At 43.0% G+C, this 27,523-nt stretch overlaps 1 protein-coding gene across 1 annotated transcript; it reads right to left on the bottom strand.

The window, feature by feature from the left end:
* Window positions 1–742: 742 nt before the first annotated feature.
* On the bottom strand, window positions 743–27,018 carry LOC126235636 (cytochrome P450 6k1-like). Its single transcript, XM_049944350.1, has 4 exons — window positions 26,911–27,018; window positions 16,710–16,936; window positions 8,194–8,432; window positions 743–1,042 (listed from the first exon to the last, which is right to left on the bottom strand). Exons 2-4 carry the CDS (start codon window positions 16,927–16,929, stop codon window positions 743–745), a joined length of 759 nt encoding a protein of 252 aa, XP_049800307.1. The 5' UTR covers window positions 16,930–16,936; window positions 26,911–27,018.
* Window positions 27,019–27,523: the final 505 nt, after the last annotated feature.

Below are 27,523 nucleotides of genomic sequence, written 5' to 3'. Positions count from 1 at the left end.
TATTCTTTCCCATGGCCCACAAACACACAAAGTAGCTACAGTCACGTTATTTCCCAACCTCCCTCATACTCCCGTATAAATGGCCAGCCGTATTGGTTTAAGACACTCGTATAAACTGGTATTCATGGGACAAATCATTGCTGTGCCTCTTCGATTCTTACGTAAGCTAGGCCTTACTGCTATCCACGTCGCTCTGCATCCAGAGAGCACGGTGTTGAGGAAACATTCATTTGACATTGTTGTTGTTGTTGTTGTGGTCTTCAGTCCTGAGACTGGTTTGATGCAGCTCTCCATGCATACAGTAAAGCTGCATGCCTTCGGGAAAAATTACGGCTGTAGTTTCCCCTTGCTTTCAGCCGTTCGCAGTACCAGAACAGCAAGGCCATTTTGGGCAGTGTTACAAGGCCAGATCATTCAATCATCCAGACTGTTGCCCCTGTGACTACTGAAAAGGCTGCTGCCCCTCTTCAGGAGCCACACGTTTGTCTGGCCTCTCAACAGATACCCCTCCGTTGTGGTTGCACCTACGGTACGGCTATCTGTATCGTTGAGGCACGCAAGCCTCCCCACCAACGGCAAGGCCCATGGTTCATGGGGGGAGGCATTTGACATTATCCTCCGCTTTTACAATAAAAAAATTTCCTTCGGCTTCCAAATCAATTATAATTTAAGCAGTTTAATTACTACAATAAAGCTTTATGATCTATAACTCAACCACTCCCATGACTTTATAGGCATAATTCTATACACGAACAATTGATATGACCCAAAGGACTTGCCTTAGTAAGCTGGCCAGCCGTGGAGCCATGAAATTTAGTCTGACGCTGAGACTCGATACGAGACCGGTTGCGAACGCCCTGCTGCTCCAGTCGCGGAACACGGAGTTGGGGTTTCGCTGGGAGTCCGACGAGAGGCCGAAGCCTACCGAGACGATGGCGTCAGTCGTAAAGCGAGACGCCACCTCGCGCACCTCCACAGGGTCTCCGCGACTCGCCATCTCCGTCGCTACATCAGCCAGCTCTCGGCCGCATTCCTGGATCAGCTGTTGAGCACAGCCCACTTGAAATCTATACTTCACAATAGTCACAAAGTAAAGATTCAGTCTCATACATTGCTGGTAGAATCAAAACGTACAAATTTTAGATATGACTGAGTGATACAGGTACATGCTCTTAGTACAAATCCTTCATGTTGACAGGAATGATTCCGAGCTATGGATGTGGCAACCTTTGTACCTCAAAGTACAGGTTGGATGTATTAATTAAAGACTTGTTTGTATACCTGTATACAAGGCGAGGTGGGCTACAGAATGGTGTGGCAACTCTCGTCGTAGGAAACCTGGATAGAAGCAAACATTTTTGTATGTCCATCCTTGTGATTGGAGGTCTGGGGGACTCCAGCCATGTTGTTGTTGTGGTCTTCAGTCCTGAGACTGGTTTGATGCAGCTCTCCATGCTACTCTATCCTGTGCAAGCTTCTTCATCTCCCAGTACTTACTGCAGCCTACATCCTTCTGAACCTGATTAGTGTATTCATCTCTTGGTCTCCCTCTACGATTTTTACCCTCCACGCTGCCCTCCAATACTAAATTGGTGATCCCTCGATGTCTCAGAACATGTCCTACCAACCGGTCCCTTCTTCTAGTCAAGTTGTGCCACAAGCTCCTCTTCTCCCCAATTCTATTCAATACATCCTCATTAGTTATGTGATATACCCACCTAATCTTCAGCATCCTTCTGTAGCACCACATTTAGAAAGCTTCTTTTCTCTTCTTATCTAAACTATTTATCGTCCAAGTTTCACTTCCATACATGGCTACACTCCATACAAATACCTTCAGAAACGACTTCCTGACATTTAAATCTATACTCGATGTTAACAAATTTTTCTTCTTCAGAAACGCTTTCCTTGCCATTGCCAGTCTACATTTTATATCCTCTCTATTTCGACCATCATCAGTTATTTTGCTCCCCAAATAGCAAAACTGCTTTACTACTTTTAAGTGTCTCATTTCCTAATGTAATTGCCTCAGCATCACCCGACTTAATTCGACTACATTCCATTATCCTCGTTTTGCTTTTGTTGATGTTCATCTTATACCCTGCTTTCAACACACTGTCCATTCCGTTCAATGGCTCTTCCAAGTCCTTTGCTGTCTCTGACAGAATTACAATGTCATCGGCGAACCTCAAAGTTTTTATTTCTTCTCCATGGATTTTAATACCTACTCCGAATTTTTCTTTTGTTTACTTTATTGCTTGCTCAATATACAGATTGAATAGCATCGGGGATAGGCTACAACCCTGTCTCACTCCCTTCCCAACCACTGTTTCCCTTTCATACCCCTCGACTCGTATGACTGCCATCTGCTTTCTGTACAAATTGTAAATAGCCTTTCGCTCCCTGGATTTTACCCCTGCCACCTTCAGAACTTGAAAGAGAGTATTCCAATCAACAGTGTCAAAAGCTTTCTCTAAGTCTACAAATGCTAGAAACTTAGGTTTGCCTTTCCTTAATTTAGCTTCTAAGATAAGTCGTAGGGTCAGTATTGCCTCACGTGTTCCAACATTTCTACGGAATCCAAACTGATCTTCCCCGAAATCGGCTTCTATCAGTTTTTCCATTCGTCTGTAAAGAATTCGCGTTAGTATTTTGCAGCTGTGACTTATTAGACTGATAGTTCGCTAATTTTCACATCTGTCAACACCTGCTTTCTTTGGGATTGGAATTATTATATTCTTCTTGAAGTCTGAGGGTATTACGCCTGTCTCATACATCTTACTCACCAGATGGTAGAGTTTTGTCAAGACTGGCTCTCCCAAGGCCGTCACTAGTTCTAATGGAATGTTGTCTACTCCCGGGGCCTTGTTTCGGCTCAGTTCATTCAGTGCTTTGTCAAACTCTTCACGCAGTATCATATCTCCCATTTCATCTTCATCTACATCCTCTTCCATTTCCATAATATTGTCCTCAAGTACATCGCTCTTATATAGACCCTCTATATACTCCTTCCACCTTTCTGCTTTCTCTTCTTTGCTTAGAACTGGGTTTCCATCTGAGCTCTTGATGTTCATACAAGTGTTTCTCTTATCTCCAAAGGTCTCTTAATTTTCCTGTAGGCAGTATCTATCTTACCCCTAGTGAGATAAGCCTCTACATCCTTACATTTGTCCTCTAGCCATCTCTACTTAGCCATTATGCACTTCCTGTCGATCTCATTTTTGAGACGTTTGTATTCCTTTTTGCCTGCTTCATTTACTGCATTTTTATATTTTCTCCTTTCATCAATTAGATTCAATATTTCTTCTGTTACCCAAGGGTTTCTACTAGCCCTCGTCTTTTTACCTATTTGATGCTCTGCTGCCTTCACTATTGCATCCCTCAAAGCTACCCATTATTCTTCTACTGTATTTCTTTCCCCCATTCCCGTCAATTGTTCCCTTATGCTCTCCCTGAATCTCTGTACAACCTCTGGTTCTTTCAGTTTATCCAGGTCCCATCTCCTTAAATTCCCACCTTTTTGCAGTTTCTTGAGTTTTAATCTACAGTTTAAAGCAATACATTGTGGTCTGACTCCACATCTTCCCCTGGAAATGTCTTACAATTTAAAACCTGGTACCTAAATCTCTGTCTTACCATTACATAATCTATCTGATACCTTTTAGTATCTCCAGGGTTCTTCCATGTATACAATCTTCTTTCATGATTTTTGAACCAAATGGTTCAAATGGCTCTGAGCACTATGGGACTCAACTGCTGTGGTCATCAGTCCCCTAGAACTTAGAACTACTTAAACCTAACTAACCTAAGGACATCGCACACATCCATGCCCGAGGCAGGATTCGAACCTGCGACCGTAGCAGTCGCACGGTTCCGGACTGCGCGCCTAGAACCGCGAGACCACCGCGGCCGGCTCTTGAACCAAGTGTTAGCAATGATTCAGTTATGCTCTGCGCAAAATTCTACCAGGCGGCTTCCTCTTTCATCTCTTAGCCCCAATCCATATTCACCTACTATGTTTCCTTCTCTCCCTTTTCCTACTCCCGAAGTCCAGTCCCCCATGACTGTTAAATTTTCGTCTCCCGTCACTACCTGAATAATTTCTTTTAGCTCATCATACATTTGATCAATTTCTTCGTCATCTACGGAGCTAGTTGACATATAAACTTGTACTACTGTAGTAGGCGTGGGCTTCGTGTCTATCTTGGCCACAATAATGCGTTCACTACGCTGTTTGTAGTAGCTTACCCGTACTCCTATTTTTTTATTCATTATTTAACCTACTCCTGCATTACCCCTATTTGATTTAGTATTTATAACCCTGTATTCACCTGACCAAAAGTCTTGTTCCTCCTGCCACCGAACTTCACTAATTCCCACCAAATCTAACTGTAACCTATCCATTTCCCTTTTTAAATTTTCTAACCTACCTGCCCGATTAAGGGATCTGACATTCCACGCTCCGATCCGTAGAATGCCAGGTTTCTTTCTCCTGATAATGACGTCCTCTTGAGTAGTTCCCGCCCGGAGATCCGAATGGGGGACTATTTTACCTCCAGCCATTGAATTTTTTAATAAAGCCGTTCGTATGACATCATTTATTGTATGGCTACCAGATTCGGTGCTTCAGTTCACCGTCTTCATGCATTAGTTGATGCTGAGGGGGTTAACACCATTCATATACACGATGCATCAGTGGTTAGCCTAACTGGTTTTCACCGACCACCTTTAACTGCTATGTTATCTCTCCAACATTCAACTACAACTGGTTTTTGCAGACTACCTGTAACTGCGATGTTGTCTCTCCAACTAGGAACTACAGTTGATAGTGGATGGTTGGAGAGACAAACTGGCGGCTACAGTTAGTCTGCGAAAACCAGTTATAGATGTTGTCCACTAATACAGCGTGTACACAGATGGTGTTAACCCCTTCAGCATCAACTAAGACCTGTAGGTGTTGGAACATCATAATGATGGCTGTAGGTGTTTTACTTTATTCCAAAAGCCTAAATGGTTAGGGAACAAGAAACACAGCAAATGGAAGATTTACTTAGCTTCTGTTTCTCCAAACAAACGTAGACTCATTACAAATATACAGCAAGAAGTGGAGTATCAACAAGGATGAAGCTCATTGTACTGCGCATGAGCTACAGTGTTACTGCAATGGGCGCCAATTGTGAGTGGGTTGAGTGGCTACCGACGGCCATCCTATGCTGTGGCAGCAGAGGGCACTCAGAGTACAGAGCTGCTGGAGGTGTATCATAGTGGGAACTTCCCAGTGAATCTGCTACATCCTGCATGACAGCTGTTGGCGTCTCTCACAGACTTGCAATTCCATTGTTGTGATGCCCATGGTGTGGTATCGATATGTCATGGCACACTACTACAGGCTCACAAATGCCAGATAGAAAACTTTTTCTCATTTTTGTTCATACAACTGAAATTTGTAGATGATTATGTAAATCAAATTTTGTAACAATAGCTGAAATGAGAATATAGTGTGTAATTTTTATACACTGTCTAATGAAAAAGCATAGCAACCAGGTGGGGAGGAGTAAACGAAATTAAACTTTGTGGGGTTGGTACTTGGCAGTATGTGCTTGTCAGTATGACATTGCACCCATTCAGGCGTGGTTGCATGTACTAATTCGGTTGAGACGGGGTGTTATAAAGCCATTGTATCCTCTCTTAAGATAAACTGGCCCACATCTTTTGTCACTGATTCTTGATATCCAGGAGTAACACCACTGCACTTTTCCAAGACCTCTCCCACATCACTACCACACTCACTGAAGACGGCAATCTGGGGCAGTGCAAAACAACATTTCATCACTCAACACAATGCCACACCATTCACTCAACACAAGAGCCAGACCATTCATCAGTCATGTTTCCCAATCGCAGAATCATTCCAAACTCAACCCTTTGCATTGTGGTGTTGCCAACAACCTATGCTGAGATGGTCGTTCGCTAGTCTGGCTGCTGCTAGCCACTGGCCAAAGTGATGTTATGATCCAGAATGTTACAGGGAGAATGTTATTTGTTCTCAGATGTCAGGCACGCATGTGTATGTGTTGAAGCTATGCTTGGTGCACAATACAGCGATCCATCAATTTTGTAGGCAGATGTAGTCGACTGGAACATCATCATGAGTACACCTGCCTTTGCGTTCTCATGCAGTCCAACAATGGGCCATTGTCACATCGGATTTCCCCACAAATACAGATACTATACTGTTCGAGCATTGTGGACACCCACGATGAGGCCACTTTAAAAACCTACAAGGTGCCGACAACGCTGCCACATATGAGTACTCGACATCCCCTTGTCCTCCACAGTGATTACTCAACATCTGAAGGTGTCCCGGCCCCTTTGTATCCTACCTACTTATATACCCTACGCTAAACATGAACAACAGTGATAGTCAGGTGACTGCTCGACCTGTCACCGAGAATAATTGCCACTCTAATCGTTGTATAGCAACCGGTAGTGTGTACATCTACGAAGTTATATTGACATGTGACCATGTCTCGTGTGTGTCTCAATTCACATCAAACACAGTGCAATTGATACTTCCTGTCTGGCCATGATGTTGTTCTTTGTACTAAAGAAGTAATCTTTTTCCGTATCTACCAATGTTGTTCATCCACTACGAGGATTAAATCTTTACTTCGGCTGTGATAAGCTTTGCTGGCATTTCAATGGAAATGAAAAGAATGGTGTTAGGCAGGCCATTATATACTGACAGAAAAAATTCGCAAAACCAAAATATTTATGTAGAGTAATGAAATTTTCTGAATATATTTGTCTGGGTAACATATTTAACTGATTAACATTGCAAGATCATGGTTTAATGTAAGTGTGAGATAAGTCATTAAAAATGAGAAATATTGGTACATTAATAACCGATGTAAACTGCATGAATGTTGAAGGCAAGTATTCAAATGCCAATGCTTTGTGATGTACATGTTCCAGATGTCAGTTATGGGATAGAGTTCCATGACTGTTCCACTTGGTTGGACAATACAAATACTGTTAATGCTGGTTGTGGATAAAGCTGGAGTTGTCCAATATGTTGCATATGTGCTTGAATGGTATCAGGTCCAGTGATCGAGCACGCCAAGACAATGGGTCAACACTCTGTAGAGCATGTTGGGTTACAACTGCTGTTTGTGGGCGAGCATTATTCTGTTGGGAAACACCCTTGGGAATACTGTTCATGAATGGCAGCACAACAGGTCGATCCACTGGATGGACATACAAATTGACAGTCAGCGTGCGTGAGATCACCACGAGGGTGCTGCTACTGTCACACGAAATTGCACCCCAGACCATAAATCCATGTTTGGCTCTAGTGTGTCGGGCATGCAGATGGGTTGGTTGCTGGCCCTCAACCGGCTTCCTCCTAATCGACACACAGGTATCACTGGCACAAAGACAGAACCACTTTTCAACAGAAAACAGAACAGACTTCCACCCTACCCTCCACTTAGCCCTCACTGAAGTCGCATATGGTGGCGGTTTGGGGTTAGTCCGATGTACGCTACAGTGCGTCTGGCTCTGAGATGTCTTTGAAGTAACCGACTTGTAACAATTGATTGCATCATTGTGCCGACTGCTGCAGTACGATGCACGTTCAGCACGACGGTCTTCCCTCTCGGTAGCGTCATCAGGCTCTGCAGAGCCCGATCTTCTTACGACCGAACAGTGTCATGAGCTACGCTGCCAGCAAGGTGGCTGGCTATATTCCTGCCAAGTCTTTCTGCAATACCGTAGATGCAACATCCTTATTGAAAATCAGTCACGCGTTGTTAATGACGTGTTTGTCGTTTTAAAGACATTTTTAACTGACATCAAGTCATCGTGTCCAATCTTTTAAGATAACTAACGCTTATGACCGTTGCAGCGTCTACTTAAGGTAAACCTCATTTGTAGTCTCACCATAGCGCTATCAGCGCCACTCTTATGCGACTGGCGAAAATTTGAATAGTCATAAGCTATCAGACGTAGAAACAAGCCTATCAAGTTTTGTTTATGTTACACAACTCCTTCTTGGTGTCTTGGTTTTTTCTTCCGTCAGTGTAGGACTCATTCCGTATTATTGCTGCATGTCTTTGCTGTGTTCTGTTTAAGTCGGAACCAAATAAGTACGTAACTCTGTAGTGTGTATACCATTATCATTATTCAACTCACCTGGAACAGGCCTTTCAGTTTGCCGGAGCTGAACGCAGGCGTCAGTTTGGCCCTGCGATGGTGCCACTCCTGAGCAGGCAGCCAGAACAAGTGCCTGTTGAGTGGCTCCTCGTCGTCCATGAAGATCCCCCGCTCACGGAACGAGGCGAAGTCCTTTATCAGAATGTGGCGAACAATTTCAGGATCCCGTACGAGAAGCACAGGACGGAGTATCGAGTAGAGACCAATGAATCGTTTTCCTAAAATTATGGAAATAAAATACTGTGTGATTACCCACCAATTCGATCCACTTTTGCCACGAAGGGCAAATACATTTCATGTTGCAGAAGCTATTGAAAAAGCACGCCAAATTTAAAAGATCCCAAAATCCTCAAGATGTGCTAAGTTCTACAGAAGCTATAAATTCGTGTGTCTATGGAGTGTCGTCTCTGTTGTGCAACTATACATCCTGTCAGGATGACCACAGTTCGTAGTAACTGAGGGAAAGTCACTGAATAAAACGGTAGTGACATCTGGCGTCCCCCCAGGAAGTATCCTGAGAATTACCTATTCTATTCGGATACCACATACTCTGTGCCTTCCAAATAACATTTTAAGCACCTTACAGTAGTGTTTGTAATGGGCTGCTGTAGCTCAATTGTGACTGCTTCTAGCATTTTCATGTAATTCCCACTTTCTTATACATAATATCCTTATCATACTAAACAGGCTCAGGCTGCCTTTTACTGCTACTACCCTATTTAGAAAGTTCTAATGGAAAGCAACTTCAAAGAGCGTGAGAGATGTGTTAAGGAAAGCATTATACCGGGTGATCAAAAAGTCAGTATAAATTTGAAAACTGAATAAATCACAGAATAATGTAGATAAAGAGGTACAAATTGACACACATGCTTGGAATGACATGGGGTTTTATTAGAACCAAAAAAATACAAAAGTTGAAAAAATGTCTAACAGATGGCGCTTCATCTGATCAGAATAGCTATAATTAGCATAACCAAGTAATACAAAGCAAAGATGATGTTCTTTACAGGAAATGCTCAATATGTCCATCATCATTCCTCAACAATAGCTGTACTCAAGGAATAATGTTTTGACTAGCAATGTAAAGCATGTCCGGAGTTATGGTGAGGCATTGGCGTCGGATGTTGTCTCTCAGCATCCCTAGAGATGTCGATCAATCACGATACACTTGCGACTTCAGGTAACAACAAAGCCAATAATCGCACGGACTGAGGTCTGGGGACCAGGGAGGCGAAGCACGACGAAAGTGGCGGCTGAACACACGATCATCACCAAACAACGCGCTCAAGAGATATTTCACGCGTCTTGCAATACTTTTTTTTCATTATAATAAAACCACATATCATTCCAAGCATGTGTGTCTATTTTTACCTTTGCATCTGCATTATTACGTGGTTTATTAAGTTTTCAAATTTATACTGACTTTTTGATCACCCTGTATTTGTCATCTATCTTATCAGCACTATGAACATCCTGCCACTCTTGTTCCTTAATAATGTTTAAAAACTGTCTGTTGCCATTGGATTAGATTTTCTATACAGTTTTTAATTATACAGAACATTTGTTTGAGTACAAAAACCTTTTAGTGTTAAAATTTCTGCATCATGGTCAAGGCCGTTCATCCTTTTAGAAACGGAACGCCAATATAGTAATGAAAAATGAATAAAAATATTGTCTTAGTTGTGCTACTGTTCCCCTGCGTCCTAATTATTTTAGTAAAAATCCTTTTGACCATGTTCTTATTTCTATTCCTTGCATTATGCTTTTCAGGTATCGAAGTATGTTATGCTTTTCTTTCCATCTCTCAGAGAAGCACTTGTATACAACGTCCTCAATTATTTCTTGGATGTACTCAAACTTCTGTCTTTCCCTACAGTTTTTACTCTCTACAGAACTCTCTAGTACGACGAAGGTTACTCCCTGACTTCGCAACATACGATGTATCATGCTAATCCTCCTTCTAGTCAGTATTCCCCACATGTTCCTTTTCTAGCCAATTCTGCGGAGAACCTCCTCATCCTTCATTTTAACGGTCCACCAAATTCTCAACATTCTGTTGTAGCACCACATCTCAAATGTTTCGATTCTCTTCTGTTCCGTTTTTCCCACTGTCCACGATTCACTTGCATATAATGCTGAGCTCAAAACGTACATTCTCAGAAATTTCTTCCACAAATTAAGACCTCTGTTTGGTACTAGCAGTCTCCTATTGGCCAGAAATGTCCTTTCTGCCAGTGCTAGACTGATTTTTATGTAATCCTAACTCCTTCCATCATGCACATAGGTAGGAGAAAAACAGGCCAGACATGGTGAGATACCACGTCTCGAAAAATGCAGAGAACAAAACGTACCTGTCTGAGTTGATTCATTCGTTGTTGATAATCGCACTGGAGCATTCGATTCTAGTGAGAGCGTCTGATTAATTTGAAGAAAGGCATGACGTCGTTTTTAATATAATTTGTAGTGAAAGTTCTAACGTTATGTCACAGTGTAAATCGGCATGGGAAAATGGACTAGGAATCGTGATGAGAAATTATGATTCATGCGAAGTCTTCAGTAGCAACTAAACTGAACCATACATTGCCATTTAAATCAGGGACCAATTTATGAATCGTGACACTGACGGCATCCTCTGGAGAACTCGGAACACCGATATTGGTTTAATCGGGACCGAGGACGAAACCTGCAACAAGTCTAGGGAGGTGACTCCTGGTATTCTACATCTACATTCTGCGAATTAAGCAAAGTGCATGGCAGTCGGTTACGTCCCATTGTACCAGTTACTACGGCTTTTTTTCTCGTTCCATTCACATATGGAGTGCAGGAAGAAAGATTGCTCAAATGCTTCTGTGTGTGCTGTAACTAATCTAACTTGTTTTCACAATCCCTGTGAGAGCGACATGCAAGGTATTGTAGTATATTCGTAGAGTCATCATTTAAAGCTGGTTCATGAAACATTGTTAGTAGACTTTCTCAGAAAAGTTTCCGTCTTTCTTCGCGAGTCTGCCATTCAGTTCATCCAAGATCTCCGTGACACTCTCCCATGTGTCAGACAAACCTGTGACCATTCGTGTTGCTCTTTCCTATATAGTTTCAATACCCCCAGTTGGTCCAATTTGCTAAGGTCCCACACACTTACTCAATACTCCAGTATGGATCACTTTGAAGACCGAATTTCCCTAATATTCTACAAACAAAACGAAGTCTGCCACCGGTTTTACCCATGACTGAGCCTATGTGATCGTTCCATTTCGTGTCCCTAGTAGCGTTAAACGCAGGTATTTGTATGGCTTTACCGATTTCAACTGACTCACTGATATTATATTCATAGGGTACTACGATTTTCTGTTTTGTGACGTGCGGAGTTTCACATTTCTGAACATGTAAATGAAATTGCTCTATTTGGACCTCTGTGAGATCTTATCAAGGTCTGAACGAATATTTGTGCAGCTTCGTTCAGACTGTACTTAGCTGTAGATAACTGCATCATCTACAGGAATCTGAGATTATCATAAATATTGTCCTCAAGGTCATAAACACACAACGTGAACAGAAAGAGACCCACCACTCTTAGTTGATGTCCATTAAATACATCATTCTGCGTCCGATATGCTCAACCTAGTCACAAATTTCGACTGATGTTCCATAAGATCTTGTTTTGATAATATGAGTAGATGTGGTACTGAGTCAAATTCTTCTCTGAAATCGAAAAATTTGCCCATCAGCCCGACTGCCTTGATCCATGGCTTTCTGGATGTCGCTTGAGGAAAGTGTGAGTTCGATTTCAAATGGATGGCACTGGAGAGGTTGTTCTGTTCGAGATACTTCACTGATGGAGCCTCGACTGCCACAGCGTCGTAGGGATGGACGGCGGTGTGGAAGGGGTGAGGGGGGGGGGGAGAGAGAGTGAGCACTGCCTTCCCCTTCCACAGTGGTCCAGGCGGTCAGTTCTTCATCGCGGCCGATAGCCGATCGCTCGGTGAAATATAGAGCTTTTTGGGCGCTAACAGCCAGCAATATATCTGTGGAATATTTTGCTATAATTTTCTGAGTAATGTGTAAGCACAGCAGTAGTATTTAATAATTTAATAAAAAGCAGTCTAGATCACATCATTTTGGTTTTGTTTTTAATTCCGTTAATCCGTTTCGGTCTATACGAGCATCTTAAGACTAAGGGCTCCGAATGACAAGGGGCTGCCATGTGGTACCGGCTGCTAGCTGTCACGAACTGCGACACTGAATCTTTCGCTGGCATCATCGAGGGATCGAGACAGACTTCGCACAGTTCACGGGCGCCAGATATGAAGAAGCAAGAGTCGAGATGAAAGGAAGTATAGCCTGAACCGAGGATGCGGAGAAATGGAGCTGTTCAAGGCATAAAACACTTAATTCTGCACTCACTATTACTTTACCAATGTAACTCATTTTGAAAAACTGTCCGACTACGACAGCGCTTCGCCAGATTACAGTTCTGCCAATAGATGCTATAAAACAGAGCGCTGGAATTCCACAATTAATAGGTTACATTTCATTTACGGATAATCGGGCGGATGAATTACCAGAATAAACACGTGTGGGCAGATAGATATCTTCGGAACATCGTGGAACAAAGCACCTGTTTCGGTTGAGCACTCTAATGACCTCGACGTCGACGGGACGTTAAAGCCCTCTCTTTAGTGTCAACGGGTGGTTAATTTTGGGTGGCAGATTCAAGGGCCATACGTACACTTTACTGGACACGTTAACAAATGTTCTTTATTACCAATTTTACGCCTCAGATTACCTGCGTTATTGTAGAGCTGCACAATGGTGCACTGCCAAATTTTCTACGCCTTGTAGCGCAGTACATACCGAGCGCTGGGAGACGTGGGGCACACACACTAGCATTGTCTCCCCTTCACCTTAATTTAATCCCTTATATTTGCGGCTACAGGTCATTTAAAAAGCACTGGTCCCTTGAACACCCAGTGACAACGTGGGATACACCATTAATCCCCACGTGTTGTCTGTCACACCTCAGAGTTTGGTAGTACTTGTTGCTTCATTTAAAGTAACATACTTACAGAACTATGCGGACACTTATACCTTCACAGTTGTCGGTTAGTGAATGTGTGGTTGTTTCGTTGCAGTTTTCTTATTAGGTGCAACTTTGAGGCTTGCGACTTTCTGCGCGTGGTCTGAGGGACCAAACCTGGGTATCAGCTATGTGATCGATGGCTGGTCCTTCCCGAGGGTTGAAGGTGAATGATCCCGGTTTTGACCACAAAATACTGCAATGGTTAGAGGAAGAAGTAAGTGATTGTGACCAAGAATTCGTTGTACACACTGATCATGATTGGGCATCTCAACTAGAGATGACCGACGATGAGAGAGACCATAATGAAGATGCAAAATGCACTCAGTATAGCTGTTGTCGTTGAACTCGGTTACGGTCTGTGCCCATTTTTTTACGAAATCTTTGACATTACAGCAGTAAATGAATATGTGGTGTACGGCTCTTACAAAAGCAATTCCCCAGTTTCTAGAATAAATTTCATGGAAGTGCTTGAAATGGAGCTCGTTAGTCCATTTACGGAAATTCGAGTTACTGACAAACATCTGACCGTTGAATCTCTAAACTTTACTCGGAGAACAACCATGCTTTGAAGAGAAACTTCAAGAGTGGGAAGTGTGCTGTACGTATCCTTCCAGCAAATGAAGAAAACGATATACAAGTGCAGTTGTTGCGCGAAGCCTTCATTTCAGGTATGCAATGTAACAAGTTTGCTGAATTGTCACCATACATGAGGATATGTCTCTATCTGTGTATGTGTGATAAGCAATGCGAAGAAGACTTGTAATTAAGTATAATGAAAGTATGTAATAAATCCAACCAACTGAATTTATAGTTGTAAAATGTTGCTAGCAGTTTTCTTGAATAAATATATTAATTCTCAACTTCTTATTTAAATTATATAAATGTGTTCCTAAACTAAGAGTTTCTATGTATAATGAACAAAAAGCAGCGTTAAAAACGTAATGCATTGGGCTTTTTCATATGTATGTAGTCAATTTTTTTTTTTAAAGTTGGAATGGTGTAATTCGTGTCACATGCATTAAGGCATAAATAGATCAATGTTGAGAAGTTCCATGGCAGTTATCTGATTTCTTCGTATTAAATATTTTTGAGGTCTCCCAGACCACTCATGGGTACTTCCGTGAATGATATTATATGTTAATGGTTAAGGGTTAAGAGGACCGTGAGTTTCATAAATGTGACCAAATATGAGGGCAGAGAGACAGGTACGTCCGCACTAACTCATCATTGTTTGAGAAGGAAAGCCTGGAGGTGTGTAACGACAAGTGATAACCACACCTGTAATATCGGCAGACACGGGACTGTAATAGCACGGCATGACCCATACGTCAGCAAGTATACCATCTGCTCAAACTTTCCGAGATACCACTATGAAAGGCGGAATTCATCAACAGATATCACGAGAAGCGCACTCGCCAGTATAAAAGGAGGCAGGAATTATTGAGTTGCAGGGATGTGTCGGTCAGTAGCATTAAGCGACTTGGACAGTGGCTCGGTCACTGGACGTCACCTGAGTGACCGAAATAACAACGACAAGCAAGCCAACACCAGGCAGACGCCATATGCTGACGGGCGGGAATCGTCGAGCACTGCGGAGAGTGGTTGTAAAAAATCGCACGAAATGAGCGGCAAGAATCACTCTTCAGTTCCAGAACGCTACCAGCAGTACAACTAGTGCCATAACTGATGATGATGATGATGTTTGGTTTGTGGGGCGCTCAACTGCGCGGTCATCAGCGCCCATACATAGTCTCAATTTTCACACAGTCCAATTTTTTCACGTTCCCGTCTAACTACTGTCACGAATGATGATGACGAAATGATGAGGACAACACAAACACCCAGTCTCTAGGCAGAGAAAATCCACAACCCAGCCCAGAATCGAACCCAGGACCACGTGATCCAGAGGTAGAAACGCTAACCACTAGACGACGAGCTGTGGACAGCGCCACGACTGTACCTTAGGATGGAGTGCAGTGGTCGAGCAGCTCCACATATGCCACACGTCTGTAGTCAGTGTGACAGTCGATGACTGGGAGCGATGATTCACGCTATACCCTGTAGCAGCCCGATGGAAATATTTTGGTTTGGTGAATGCCTAGAGAAAGTTGCCTGCTATCATTAATAGTGGCATATGTAAAGGACAACTGAGGCGGGGGGAGGGGGTGTTATTCGCGTTTAGGATGTGATATCCTTATTGCGCTTAAGAAGATCTAAAGTCGGAAGAGTGTGAATAGCATTGTGTACTGCGCACAGTAGGGCAAATGGTCGCAGTCGATAGTTTGTATCAGCACGACAGTACAACTCGTCATAAAGCACGATCCGTGCAGCAGTGGGCCGTGGACGATAACATCGCTGAAATGGACTGCTCTGTCCAGAATCCAGACCTGATACAAACGAGCCACCTTTGGGATGAGCCAGAACGTCGACTAAGCGCCACACGGCAGCGCACAAAGTCACTAGTTTCTCTAGTTTCGGCTCTCGAGGAAGAATGGACTGCTGTTCCTCCACAGCTCACTGGAAGTGTCCCCAACAGAGTTCACGCCTCCGTGAACGAAAATGGTGGACACGGCTCGTATCAATGTCCAATTTTGATCAGATAGTGTACTTTTTTCCGGACATGTGGTTATACGACCACGTTTGTAGTTTTTAGTTGTACTAGTTCCTCCAAAAGTGTATCATTCATTTTTTAAACATTTTTGTGAACTTAACGTATAACTCCGTGTAGTTCCTCGAAGATCTGTTGTGTCATTCCATGATCTTGGCAAGCTAGTGTTACATATAGAAATTATTTAACTTTCATCTAATGTAGTACAACCTGAAGGTATCGTTGCTAAATCATTTCAGAACAAGCTAGTGACTTTAATCTTTATCTTATTATTCTTTCAATAATCCAGGACAAGGGAATTTGTTCCTATTAAAATTATTATGTACATGTCACCTATTATCAGCCACTGAGTGTGCTGAAGTAATTACAAATTACGTTTTAGTCCTCAAACGTACCATCTGCAATATGAGACTGGCTGACGTGGAGTCCCCCGAATATCTGTTGTGTCAGTCCATAAACTTAACACGATAGTGTTATATCTATGCATTATTGAACTTTTCTCTAATTGAATCTGTCGTACAACCTGAAGATAGCATCGCTGAATTATTTCATAACAAGCTACTGAATTTAATCTTTATCTTATTATTCTCTGAATAATCCACGAGAACTGAGTTCCTATTAAAATGATTATGTAGTTATTACCATTTGTCAGCTACTGAGTGCTCTGAATGTAATTACAAAATATGTTATCATCATTAGATGTACCATCTGCAGTATGAATCTGTCTGAGTAATACGTAATAATAATAAAAATAGTAGTAATAATAAAACATAACCCACTTGAATAACGTAGCGGTAAACGGACACTCACCTCTTGCCCTCTCGTACAGCTCACGGAGAACATCCCCAAAGAACTTCTGGCCCAGAAGGCTGTGCCCCAGATTACCGAATGGGAAACTCGGCTCCAGATAAGGGACGCCCTTCTTCTTCCAGTACTGGTATCTCCACTGGAAGCTCAGGTAGGCGGCCAGCAACAGCGTTGACAAAGCGAGCGCCAGCTCCAGCAGCCAGCTGTCCAGGTACACGCCCATTGTGACTCTGTAAACAAAGCGTTACGTCACCACAGCTGAACGCTGGAGCACTGAATGACCATCGAACTAAGCCAACGTTGACGAAGGGCGAAATAGGGGTTATTGGCGTGCGGCACTACCTCTGAATAAAAATAATAGTCCGTCGCTAGGTAGTTTGAAGGCTCCTAATGTATTCAAGGTCTACATTGCATTGTTGACCACGTCACGCAGATCCCGTAATTGTGCTCCAAAATGTTTACTGTTTTTAGTGGATGTTCCTCTTTAACACAGCTGTATAAGTGGTGCAAAACCGGGGAACTGCAAAATCCATGCAGTTTGCACGTTTGTATACATATATAGGATGATTATAATTAAAGTTCCAATTTCAAGATGCTGAAAAAAGACACTGCTCAGAATGGCGTCAAATTTGACAGGAATATTACAGAAGAAGATGGAAACTTCATGGAAAAAAATTTTTTCCCACTAGACGCCACTGTAACCGTCGTAAAGTAAATGGGTTCCTCTACAAGTGACAGATAAATCACAATACGACGGCTATGGTGTGGCTTGCATATGAAACCAGCCGTACTGTGCATTGTGCATCACTTCGCAAGTTTGCCATTGTACAGCCCAAGCGCTGTTAGTTAGGAAAGCCCACCCACCACGGCAAGGTCGAACTTCTACTAACTTACTAACCACCTTCCACACGGAACACGTCCGTATCTCATCACTGACTTCTAGTATCAGCCGCACGCAGTTGACATCAACAAGTGTATGGGTCTGAAGATGACGTTGTTACAACGTTGAACCTAGATGCCAATACAAAATCGACACCTTAAATACAGCTGGAGCAGTTTCTTCACTTTTAATATAAATTTATACCATCTGACGTTCCACTGTCCTCCATTTCAACTTTGGATGTATGAAGACCTATTTTATGCCTCGCCATTGCATTCGATTTTTCAGATTTTTTGAAGACATGTATCAAACTCTGCAACTGCGAAGTACCTTAGCGTGTTTGTTAATAAAAGCATAGTAGGAATTTGTTTAAAGTAAGTTACCTACACACATTTCCACTTACAGCCACTTAATGGAGACAGGTGGTTTGCATCTCCGAACGAATACAATTCGCTACAAGAACTGCTTCAATGGATTACGTCAGCAAGAATGAGACACGGAACAGGTAGGAGGATTTCTAAACGTCAGTTCACTAAGAAGATCCAGGAAAGGGTTAACTGAACTTCTGCAGTCGTGAGTTGGAATGAACGATCAGTTACATAGCCTACACCACTCATACTGACAAGCGGCTCGAGTGAGAAATATCTACGGAGGTTTAGTACTACGGACGGATCTAGTACAGGGACCTTTGCCATACCAAAAGCAGATATCCCAGTTTCGAGTTCTGGTTCGGCACAGTTTTAATCAATCGCTATTTGTTGAAATCGAGTGTCATTCCTATTTCCAAGTCTGTATAATAGGGAAAACTATTACCAGTTCAGTAGACCGATTAGTTCCGCACACTTAATGAAAGACTGCATAAAATTCTTTAGGTTCCAATGTGAAGACAAGTTAAAATGAATCCAAAAGGAAGACAAAACTAAATAAGGAACCTCAAGTTAAGCCTGTTTTATGCTTAGATGGGCGCCTCATTGTGCTGACCGGTGCTGTTCGATATATTCATTTCCGGTTGTCATATGGATTTACCTTACGTGCAGTTTGCCAAAGGTATATATTCAGCAAAGGCAAGCAGCGAGAATATTCCGTAAATTAACTAGCTGCACATCTCTTAGAAGGCTTTTTAAGGACCTTCGGATTCTTACATTCCAGAGTATTTCCTCGTTAACGGTTTATGTTGCTGATAATGAAAATCAGTTTTAGACAATCTGTAACGCACATAGTTACAATGGTAGAGCCAAAAATAATTTTCACGTGGTTTCTGCCTCCTTGTCTAGTTTCTTATCCAATTGTATGCATCAGGTTTCCATCAGATATGTGGAAGATTCGAAAGCCTTCAAAGGAAAATAAAAAAAAAATAGCTCATCGGTACCTCATTATCTACATTCAAGGATTGAAACATTTTGCAGCTACACGGAGAACAGCAGTGTTGATCGACAAGCTGAATTACAAGTATAAGTATATTAAAAGCAAGACTCTGCATTTAATTTTGATGGAAACCTTTTTTAACATCTAAGTAATCAAGTAAACACGACGCTACCTGTGAGAGATAAAAACCGGCCATGTAATATAAATGAGAGGCAGAAACTTATTTAAAGTATCGGATTTCTTTTAAAATTAATTAGTTAAATTTAGATGAGGTAATCACGAATAGAATTCAATAGACTGAACCGCCAGAGAAACTGGTATACGGATGCGTATTCAAATACAGAGATATGTAAACAGGCAGAATACGGCACTGCGGTCGGCAACGCCTATATAAGACGAAGTTCAGATGGTTCAAATGGCTCTGAGCACTATGGGACTTAACTTCTGAAGTCATCAGTCCCGTAGAACTTAGAACTACTTAAACCTAACTAACCTATGGACAGCACACACATCCATGCCCGAGGCAGTATTCGAACCTGCGACTGTAGCGGTCGCTCGGTTCCAGACTGAAGCGCCTAGAACCGCTCGGCCACTCCGGCCGGCATAAGACAAAGTGTCCGGCGCAGTTGTTAGATCGGTTACTGCTGCTACAATGGCAGGTTATGAAAATTTGAGTGAGTTTGACCGTGGTGTTATAGTCGGCGCACGAGCGATGAGACACAGCATATCCGAGGTAGCGATGAAGCGGGGACTTTCCCTTTTGACCATGAATATCTGGAATCCGGTAAAACATCAAATCTCCGACATCGCTGCGGCCAGAAACACTGCCTCCAAGGACGGGACCAAAGGCGACTGAAGACAATCGTTCGAAGTGACGGAAGTGCAATCCTTCCTCAAATTGCTGCAGATTCCAGTGCTGGGTCATCAACAGCTGTCAGCGTGCAAACCATTCACCGAAACACCATCGATATGGGCTTTCGGAGCCGAAGGCCCACTCGTGTACCCTCGATGACTGCACGACACAAAGCTTTACGCCTCGCCTGGTCCTCTCAACACCGACATTGGACAGTTGATGTCTGGAAACATGTTGCCTCTTCGGACGAGTCTCGTTTCAGATTGTGTCGAGAGAATGGACGTGTACGGGTATAGAGAGCCCGCCCGGTTGGCCGCGAGGTCTAATGCTCTTCTTTCCGAGGGGAAGGCGTGTCGGTCTCCGGCACGTATCCGCCCGGAGGATTGGTTCAAATGTGTGTGAATTCCTAAGGGACCAATCTGCTGAGGTAATCGGTCCCTAAACTTACGCACTACTTAAACTAACTTATGCTAGAAACAACACACAGACCCATTGCCGAGTGAGGACTCGAACCTCTAGCGGGGACGAAACAGTGTCGAGGGCCGTGTGCAGGCCAGCCTGTGGATGGTTCTTAAGACGGTTTTTCATCTACTTCGGCGAATGTGGGCTGGTTCCCCTTATTCCGTCTCAGCTACACTACGTCGGCGACTGGTACGCATTCACTGTTACCACATTCGTGCACGCCATAATTACTCTACCATGCAAACATTTGGGGTTACACTCGTCTGGTGGGGGGGGGGGGGGGGGGGGGCTGGGTCCACTGGAGGCCGAACCGCACAATAACCCTGGGTTCGATGTGAGGCGGCAGTGGGGTGGTTGTGAACCACTAAGGGCTACGTCGGGGAAGCCTCTCCGTCGTTTCTAGGTTCCAGGTTTTTTACAACACAATACGGGTATACAGACAACCTCATGATAACATGGACCCTGCATACGAGCAGAGGCCTGTTCAAGCTAGTTCAAATAGTTCAAATGGCTCTGAGCACTATGGGACTGCTGTGGTCATCAGTCCCCTAGAACTTAGAACGAATTAAACCTAACTAACCTAAGGACATCACACACACCCATGCCCGAGGCAGGATTCGAACCTGCGACCGTAGCAGCAGCGCGGCTCCGGACTGGAGCGCCTAGAACCGCACCGCCACCGAGGCCGGCACTGTTCAAGCTAGTGGTGGCTCTGTGATGGTGTGGGGCTTGTGCAGTGAATGTGATATGGAACCCCTGATACGTCTAGATACGACTCTGACAAGTGAAACGTACGTAAACATCCTGTCTAATCACCTGCATCCATTCATGTCCATTGGGCATTCCGACAGACGTGGGAAAGAGCAGCAGGACAATGTGACATCCCACACTTGACATTGCTACAGCGTGGCTCCACGAACACTCTTCTGAGTTTAAACACTTCCGCTGGGCACCAAACTCCTCAGACATGAACATCGCTGAGGATATCTGGGATGCCTTTAAAGGCATTGTTCAGAAGAGATCTTCACCCTCTCGTACTCTTACGGATTTATGGACAGCCCTGAAGGATTCATGGAGTCAATTGCCTCCATAACCACATCAGACGTCGTGTGCGGCACTTCTGCGTGGTCGCGGGGGCTCTACACGACATTAGGAAGGTGTACAAGTTTCTTTGGCTCTTCAGATCAGTTCACCGCATGGCAGCATTTAGTAGAAAAGCTTTAATTGCACTTAGTATCCCCCTAGCACTTATTACGCCAGAAGTGGACTCTAACAATTAACATTTGTTAAAGAAAATGTGTTAATTTCGTGCCTAAATGTTTGTGGGACCTCATCGTTCAGAATATCTGAATTGGATCAACTTTCACGGGTCATCACACGAATGACGTTCATCAGTACCACATGGCGCCACCAGGCTCGCTGCCTGAGTTCCGAAAGTCGGAATCGCTTGTTAAGACAACTGTAAAGGATCAAACATTTTGTCAAACTTCACTATGCTTGGCAAATATTCGATGCAATTTGACGTGTTTGCGAGAAATTTTGATTGACAAAAAGTTTGAGAAGATGGCGGATGTTGTTTGTGCAGACGTTTCGCCATATATGCTTAGTGAAAAATATATCTCACTGCATCGTGAGTTTCCACTTCTATGAGAACTACGATCATATATACAAACAAAATAGCCCTGACAATTATCTAAGTGGTAGAGGTACTACCTCTTTCCCAGCCATATATTACGCATGAAGAAGTTATGAACAAAAGAAGTATCTTACGCACGGCCGATGTGAGCTATATATTCTCAAGTTGTGGTAATTTAATGACCTGTCATTAGAATACTAAGTAGGAGATAATGTTTCACATACTTGTTTCTTCTTTTTCAATGAGGGCGGCCGCTGTGGCCCAGCGGTTCTATGCGCTTCAGTCCGGAACCGCGCTGCTGCTACGGTTGGAGGTTCGAATCCTGCCTCGGGCATGGATGTGTGTGATGTCCTTAGGTTAGTTAGATTTAAGTAGTTCTAAGTGTAGGGGACTGATGACCTCAGATATTAAGTCCCATAGTGGTTAGAGCCATCTGAACCATTTTTTTTTTAATGTGAGGACGAAGTAACGTTAAATAAGTTATTAAACGTTTCCCTGTCTATCAGCCAAAAGTTCAATTAATCATCGGGTTCTGAGTGAAACATTACCATTAACAGGTTTCCAGCTGAATATTTCTCATTTTAAACCATTCCCGAACGAGCCTCATGTTTTCTTCTTCTTTAAACAGAGTGCCATAGGCAGTGTTGTAAATGCTTTATCTGCATTTGCAGCCATTCCCACTAGTAACAAAATGCAGCACACACGGAAAGTGTCTGCTCAAAAGTAAGGTCAAATTGACAAGCTTTCTTAGTACGTGTACGGGCTTGCTTGACAAATCAGCGGCTAGATAAGAGCGAGCTTCATAGCTCTTTTAGGAGGGACTTAATAAGTTTTAAGAAGTTTCATTGTCCAATTGGAGAAATTTGATGTAATCATCGGGTTCTAAGAGTAGTATTTCCTTTAGCGTATTATTGTGGGTAAATCTCTCATTTCAAGAAGTTCCCTGGATGAGAGTCTTGTTTTCTTCTCCTTGTTTGAACACAGTGGCGAAGTCAACGCCAGGGCTGCTTTGTCTAAATGTATGACCGTTCTCATTTCTCTGAGTATACTCACGAATACGAATAGTGTCTGCTTCAAAGTGGGATTAAACTGACAAACATTGTTTGAACGTGTACGGTCTTGCTTGTTCAAATGTGTGACCAGATAAGGGCGATTTTGTCAAACACGTTTGATCGTTTACGGGGGCCTGTACTCGTCCCTACAGCGTTCTACATTGCTGCTTACGAAGACTAGTTATTACACTGAGCGTTTCAATTCAGTGTTAACACTGGCAAATAAAAAGTACAAAATAAAGCGAACGTCACACCAGGTTCGACTAGCGGTCCATCTAACACACGATCTTAATCCACCGGGAGGTTTCCGATCACTGCACACAGCGCTCAGAGTGAAAATCCATCCTGGGATAGCAACTGAATTCACAAACAGATGTCTATTTTGCTGCTGTAGCCATCTACCGAGAACGATATTACTTATCGAATGCATTCTTTCTAAGGTTTAAGTTTTTAACAAGACGGTGCAACTTTCGTTGGTACAACTCAATACTACGAGTGATTAATATCAAGATTTCCAAAGCCCGTAGAACATTATTAAATGGCACGCTTTGTATTCTATCGAACCCAATACCAATAACTATTGAAACCAAGAACATATTGAATTGATACACTCTAATTAAAACTAGAAATTCTAAACAAACATTGGAAACTGCTGTACATTGGAAAAACTGGCCACTTCGCGCAGATATCGTCCTCGTCAACTATAGTAGTAGTAAAAAGAAATACTCGATAGGAGTATTAACAGACGGGAGAAAAACAGCAGGAACATGATCATACATAATAATTTTCATAAAAAAACACGTTACTTGGCTTACAAAGAATGGCAGCAATTCCCGTAGTAACACAACAATATACTCTCGAGGGAATCCAAAGAATCGAGTGTAGTTTACTTAAAGAAACAAGAATTACTGTTAAGGTCTTGCAAAATGGAAACTAGATTACAGGCATCTGGTGGATTAGAGGTCATGCAGACATGTACGGAAACGAACTGGCAGAGCACTTCGTCAAAGAGACATCTACGTAGATAATAGGAGGTCGTTTCCCGCAGCATACGTCCCATTACTTGCGTGAAACATGTTATAACAGCTCTGGAAGTATGGCAGAAAGAACGGTAACGGACCCAAAACGAATGATTACAGAAGAATACGATCCAAAGTGCACCTATGACTGACTATTAAATTTCCAGTATCTCCTAACTTCACAGTGATACTACAAAGGCACAAAAAAGTGAATACCTGTCATCATAGATTAAGAAAAACTCTCGATACCATGTGTCCATATCCATGTACTAGAGGCAATTAAATTTAACTTCGCTCACAAAGTTTCAAAATAAAATCGAAACTAATTCTAGTACAACAACAACTGTAACAATTCAATATAACCAATACCCGTTTTGTATTATAGCAATGGTCGATTATGACATGAATTAACACACGTAGTACTACACTTTGTAATGGAATGGAACATAAGTAATTTGTAATTGGATTACTCACCTTCAAGAGTAGATCGAAACGAATAACGCTAGCTTGATCGTCGCACAGTTCGAACAGAAAACAAATTCGCTCTCGTTACAATATCTAAATATAACAGAATGGAATGCTCTTGCCTCTTGCACGGTGCAGCTGTTTTATATGCTACTGCAAGTTAGTGCACAGCGGAGCGTTATGTGGTTGGTGGAAGAGAGGGGGGAGGGGGGGGCGGGGTAGGTACTGATGCGTAACCATGACGGTGCCCGCTATAGCGCGTGTCATTGTGCAATCGCAGTACGGCGCAATTACATCGGCCGCCTGATACAGATGTTGATGGATCGCGCAATACATCACAAATTTTGAGAGGTCGTAGTATGGACCAGAACAAAACAAAAATGTCCATTAAACATTGCCTCCAAAATGCATTTTTTAACAGTTGCGAACACTTTTTCATCTTCACTACTGCGAAACACTCATCTCTTCTAATGCCAACTCTTTCCGCATCTACGTGGATACTCTGAAAGTCATATTTAAGTGCCTGGCAGACGGTTCATCGAACCACCTTCGCGCTTCTCTATTGTTCCAATCTCGTATAGCGCGCAGAAAGAATGAACACCAATATCTTTCCGTACCAGCTCTGGTTTCCCTTATTATGTCATGGTATTTTCTTATTACGAACGACAAATTACCCTGTACTTGACCACTGATACTAAAACTCAAAAATTCATCCGAACAGGCCCTGCAGGTGCAACGGTACCGACCAACCGTCGTGTCATCCTCAGCCCACTGGCGTCACCGGATGCTGATATGGAGGGGCATGTGGTCAGCACACCGCTCTCCCGGCAGTGTGTCAGTTTTCGTGACCGGTATCGCTACTTCTCAGTCAAGTACCTCCTTAGTTTGCCTCACAAGGGCTTACTGCACCCCTCTTGCCAACAACGCTTAGCAGACCGGACGACCCCCCAGCGAAGTGCTAGCCCAGCCCGACAGCGCTTAAATTCGATGATCTGACGGGAACCTGTGTTACCACTGTTGCAAGGCTGTTGGCTGACCACAGATACAAGAAGCGCTAAACATCTGCTAGTCGTGTTGTTCAAACCGTATTTACAGCTCTGGGTAAGAGCACTGCATATATTAATTGTTAGGGAACCATGGACCTTGCCGTTGGTGGGGAGACTTGCGTGCCTCAGCGATACAGATAGCCGTACCGTACGTGCATCCACAACGGAGGGGTATCTGTTGAGAGGCCAGAAAAACGTGTGGTTCCTGAAGAGGGGCAGCACCCTTTTCAGTAGTTGCAGGGGCAACAGTCTGAATGACTGATCTGGCCTTGTAACACTAACCAAAACGGCCTTGCTGTGCTGGTACTGCGAACGGCTGAAAGCAAGGGGAAACTACTGCCGTAATTTTTCCCGAGGGCATGCAGCATTACTGTATGATTAAATGATGATGGCATCCTCTTGGGTAAAATATTCCGGAGGTAAAATAGTCCCCCATTCGGATCTCCGGACGAGGACTACTCCAGAAGACGTCGTTATCAGGAGAAAGAAAACGCGTTCTACGGATCGGAGCGTGTAATGTCAGATCCCTTAATCTGGCAGGTAGGTTAGAAAATTTAAAAAGGGAAATGAATAGGTTAAAGTTAGATATAGCGGGAATTAGTGCTCTGCTGTTTGACAGTAACAGAATAATGTGTTCCCATGTGTTTACTGCACCCTGTTGGTCGTTCATCGTAGCGAAAAGCTTACAGTGAAGGAGATGTGTTTCGCAATACCGAAAATGAAAAAGTGCTCGCTGCTCTCACGTTCTGCATCATAGTGCCCATGTTTACCCCAACTTTTTTCGTTGTATTGGTTCATACAGACACCTCTCAGAATGTGGCATACTTAGTTTTAAAGCGATCTATGTTGAAGAAGGCTGTGAGAGATTTAAAGATGTTGACGATTGTCCAATATTTTACGCAATGCAAATGGCGGTATTGCACCATTCACGTCAGTTCCTCCGGAGAACGACAGACATTCAATTGTCTCTGAACGATTTTTCGCAAAAAACTGAAAGATGGGACTGATAAAATCAAGTACCAATTTGAGGAAATGAATTTCCTAACTGATTAGGACACGCCAGACACTTCGTTGTCCACGATAGGGAACCTAGCTGAAGTTCGCAGTATCATGTCACGAGAAATGTTTACTTTGCTTGTAGCAGTTCTCAAAACCGGTGAATGCAATCAAGTTGGCTTTCCATCGAGCACACTTGTCTATTTTTCTTGTAACATTTATTACAGCAGAGACATAAGATCATGTTAGCTGTCAATAAGCATAAGAGTAATTGTTTTATTTTGTTTGCAACAGCTGGGTGATAGAGAAATACACAGAAAGCATATGTACGCAACAAATTGTAGTTATTTGTTGTTGTGATTTACGAATCTAGGGGCTTACACGAAAGAGTCTTTGATCCACTGAAATGTTCACAGAAAGCTTCTCAAACCTGTTTCAGCCGTTCTGCGTAGTTGCTGCTCGTGTTTCCTAGGCGAGCAAGACAGCTGCAGCACACATTCACATGGTCGAGCGCCGATGTGTTCACTGTGAAAACAAGTTCTAACTGGAGTAGCACGGACGTAAATATCCCGCACTAGTATTGTACGTTTCTAGATCTCGCACTTTCACGCAATACCTCTACAGTGACATAATGTTATTGTGTCAATAATATTGGGCGTGTGAGGGCCGCTTAAGTCCTTATGATAACGTTATCTCTGGTCCCTAACCAAACACTGCACATATAGGAACGGCTGTTCAAACACTCTCAAATTCTGAATGTCAGCTGCTACCTGAACATTTTCTGACGATGTGAATATGGCATTAAAGGATGTTTTAACAAAAATTCATCTGATTTCATAAGCTGTCTTCTGCACCGCTGAAGATAAAAACTTCTGGTGAATTTTAACATACTAATCGAAACTGAGAGTGCGTGTTGGCGTCAGCTGTAAGTTCTCAGTTCATCTGGTTGCCGGTATGGGATCTCCCTTAAGCCGTCCTCTCACCGAACGTGAAAACTCATACGGACGAGGAGCTGGCGGGGAATTCCACGTTCCACTACTCTG

Source organism: Schistocerca nitens, chromosome 2 (assembly GCF_023898315.1).
Source record: "Schistocerca nitens isolate TAMUIC-IGC-003100 chromosome 2, iqSchNite1.1, whole genome shotgun sequence".
NCBI lineage: Eukaryota > Metazoa > Arthropoda > Insecta > Orthoptera > Acrididae > Schistocerca > Schistocerca nitens.
The sequence above is the reverse complement of the archived record's forward strand: the minus strand, read 5'-3'. Positions and strand labels throughout refer to the sequence as shown.